Genomic DNA, 3,344 nt, shown 5'->3' with positions numbered 1-3,344 from the left:
AAAAAAAAAAAAAAAAAAAGTCATACTCAGCACTTTTGCCTCCCTATCCCAGATTTCTCTCCCCCTGTCCTTTTCAATCTTTGCCAACTTGGAGACAAAAGCCATTTGCACCAGCAGACTGGAAACCGGACACATTTTACAAAGCAACCTCTGTAGACGTCTGTGCAATTTTGAAGCTGGTCTATGTCAGAAGCTTCATAGCTTGTTCAAAGTACATGCGTTGAAAGTTAAAAGTAAATGGGATTTCTGCTCTGGCCAGAGATAATTTTCTTTTATCACAAGAATTCCAGGATTTACTTCACGTATTTTACTACATGAAAATTGTGTGGCTTTCCCCACATTCCTCTCTAAAGGGTAACAAGAATAGTTAATGGAATTCTTTCATGTCAGACAGAAACAAGACAGTTGGAAATGATGAACACATGTTTATTTTCATCAATCATTTATTACCCTTTTCTAGGACAGTTTTAGTAAATTTCTGGAGGACTTGAAACTAAGGTCAAACCCTTGGCTCGGCCTTCATCCCGAACAGCTGGTTGGGATGTGAAGCAAATGCAAGTGGGGATGGGAGCAGCAAGCTTACAAACCCAGTCATCCCCTTGCGGGGGACAGGGGAAGATTGGTGCCAGGGAACATAACGTGGCCTCTGTGTATGTCCACTGAATCCTGAAATCTTTGAGTGTTCTCGGCATCAGATCACTGGACACACTGGCTATACTGACGCTTTGCATGTCCATTTCCTCCAGCATTTCAGTGCAGAGACGGGTGTTACTGGAGCAAAAGGACGGCTGGGTTGCACCAAAACCAACAGCTCTTACAGCTTGGCAGCTCAGCGTAGGCCATACAGCTCGAGCTGGGTGCAGCACCAATCCCACTTGGTAACTGTTTATGGATACAGATGTATGCCCGTGTGGGACTCTCTCTATATGCACACTATATATACACACACACAGTATTATTACCTGCTTACTGTGATCCACAGCATAAGGGAATTACAGCTTTGGGCATGTATTTACAGGGACAAACATTCTGACTGCATGTTCAGTCTAAATCTTCCGGTTCACTTGCTCTGTATCAGCCAATCAATAGCATTGATGTGACTGTTTTGCTTGACAGAGGGCACATTCAAGAGCATTACCTACCACACGCTCACTTTGTGAAACACCCTTCTACATTTTGCTTCTTACATAATTCACCAGTTTGCGTTAATCATGTTACCAGTTCAAAAAGCATAGGAAAAGGACCCCAGACGCACCGTATCTTTTTGAAGTTGCAGTCGCCTCTGTGTCCTTTTCTGATTTTCTTTCACGCTGCTGTCCAGGTTCGCAAATTTGGATGTTCCTTCCTGTAAGGGAATTAAAAGGCAATTAATGGAGGAGCCAAGTGGTAAGCTGGCAACTACGTGTGTGTAAAATAACTGCAAATACATTTAAGCAGGCAAGCTAGGCCAGCAAAAATATTTGCTGTGCAGGTACATACATGTGTATGTACATGTGCTAATTTTCCGTGACTCATACACTGATTGGGAACTTTGGACAAAATCCCGCAAGATGATCATAAGGGAATTTTTCTGCAAAATAGCCCTAGTCTGGCCAAAGAAAAGTGCTGCTGAAAATCTTCTAAGAGTTTAAATCAGAGAAGCTTAGATATACTTCAGGTGTCCAGATGCTTCTCTGAACTCTACCCTGACACTCTTGACCTCAGAATTTCTGTTTCATTTCCTCATCAGGACTGCTACGAGTAAACGTCTCTATCTTAAGTAATGTTTTGTTGGGTTTTTTATGCCGAAACATAGTGATCCAGCAACTACCCTCCGTGGCTGACCGACTAATCCAAAATCACGCACGAAATGGAAGTAACAGGTTTTCATCTCCACACTTCAAGTTTTCCTATGAATCGATGAGCTATGTCACAACAGGTCTGCAGCCTTTATTTCCCTGGATCTATATGGGATGCTGGGAATTATTGTTATTTTTTCCAGTGGCCGGATAGATGGGCTATGAATCATTATCCACGTCTAAGAGGCCCAAACCAACACCCTGCACTTGTAAAGATCCTCTCCTTACAACGTTTACTTCTCTCAGTCACTGTTAACAGACAGATCCCTCAAACTCTGTATTCCTTCCTTGGCTGAGAAGCAGGAGCAAATAAAAAAGGAGTGTCGCCTCAATGTCTTCAAGATACTGAAAGAGAAACTCAGCATTCTCTAACGGCAGCTGGCGGACAGGCACAGAAGCTAAAACTGCAGCTTGCGGCGGAGACGTCGTTTGGGGAGGAGAGAACACAGTGCTCCCCCTCCTTGCCAGCCAACCTGTCTCATACGGCATTTTGCCTGCTCTACACTTAAATTTGCAGGATGGATAGGCAAGGTCAAACACAGTTTCCCTAAAGACACTATTTATAGTGAAAGAAAACAAAGACTTGAAGGATTCAGTGGACATTAATCCCCCAATCATTACAAAACGGTTCAAGATGAGAAGTAGGAGAGAGGTTCTAGCTATTCTGTGGCATTTTTCTCCTCTCACTTTTATTCAAAATGTTTTGCAAAGCTACTTAGAGCAGCTGGAGAGAGTGATTTGTTAAGAGCCAGGAGGTCTGGGCTCAGATTGGGTTGTTGTTTTGTCTTTTTAATATTTAGTTAAATAAGCCGTTCTGAACACACGGTTTCCCTCTACGCTTATTATGGTCTCACTTGCTTTAAGATTTGGCTATAGACATTAATAAGTGGACGATTAAAAAACCAGACAGGTTTGAATGTGCTCACCCATCATTCCTGAACAAAACACAGCGTTTTGGATACCAAGGCAAGGGGGTAAGGTACAAAAGCCAGATAGGCTGGATAGAACTGCCCAACCCAAAACTGGTTAGCCAGTTTATAGAAAAACTTTTTTATGTAAACAGAAAAAACTGCCACAAACATTCCTTAGTTTCTACAGAATATAACCTTTCCCTCTGTTCTTCTGCACTCCTTTCAAGCTCCTGAGCTTGTTGGGGTTCACCCAGGAGAGTGCACAGGTCAAAATGTTTGAGACAGAGCCTTCTTTGTTGTCCATCTGGCCACACACAGAGCAGGAACCCTGTTCCTTCGAAATTCCCAGCCCTGTTTTCTAGCTCCAAGAAAGGTACGGGGTAGTTGGATAAATATCTTGGTTTAATTCCTCAGCTGAAGCTAAGCGGCATTGTTCCAGTGAAGTCAAAAGCACAACGCTGGTGCAACCCAGTTGAGACTCTTGTTTGGAGCTGCTCTGCACCCACCAGCGCAAACCTGAGCCTTTCCAGGCCTGCTCAGAGGGTGCGCAAGCTGGCGGTTCACCTCTCTATACTGAGCGATATAAAATCAAAGT

General features: G+C 43.4%; 1 protein-coding gene across 1 annotated transcript in view; it reads right to left on the bottom strand.

Moving 5' to 3' along the window:
• RGL1 (ral guanine nucleotide dissociation stimulator like 1) overlaps positions 1 to 1,345 on the bottom strand; it is a gene marked incomplete at its 5' end in the record, with an annotated part of 12,979 nt that extends 11,634 nt beyond the window's left edge. Inside the window, one exon of the mRNA XM_035892458.1 lies at positions 1,226 to 1,345. Within this exon, the coding sequence (XP_035748351.1) occupies positions 1,226 to 1,345 (120 nt within the window). The remainder of the gene's footprint in view (positions 1 to 1,225) is intronic.
• Between the last annotated feature and the right edge of the window lie 1,999 nt (positions 1,346 to 3,344).

Source organism: Egretta garzetta, unplaced genomic scaffold (genome assembly GCF_000687185.1).
Source record: "Egretta garzetta isolate BGI_Z169 unplaced genomic scaffold, ASM68718v1 scaffold304, whole genome shotgun sequence".
In the NCBI taxonomy this organism is placed as follows: Eukaryota; Metazoa; Chordata; class Aves; order Pelecaniformes; family Ardeidae; genus Egretta; species Egretta garzetta.
Note: the sequence above shows the minus strand (reverse complement) of the source record. Positions and strands in the feature narration are given on the sequence as shown.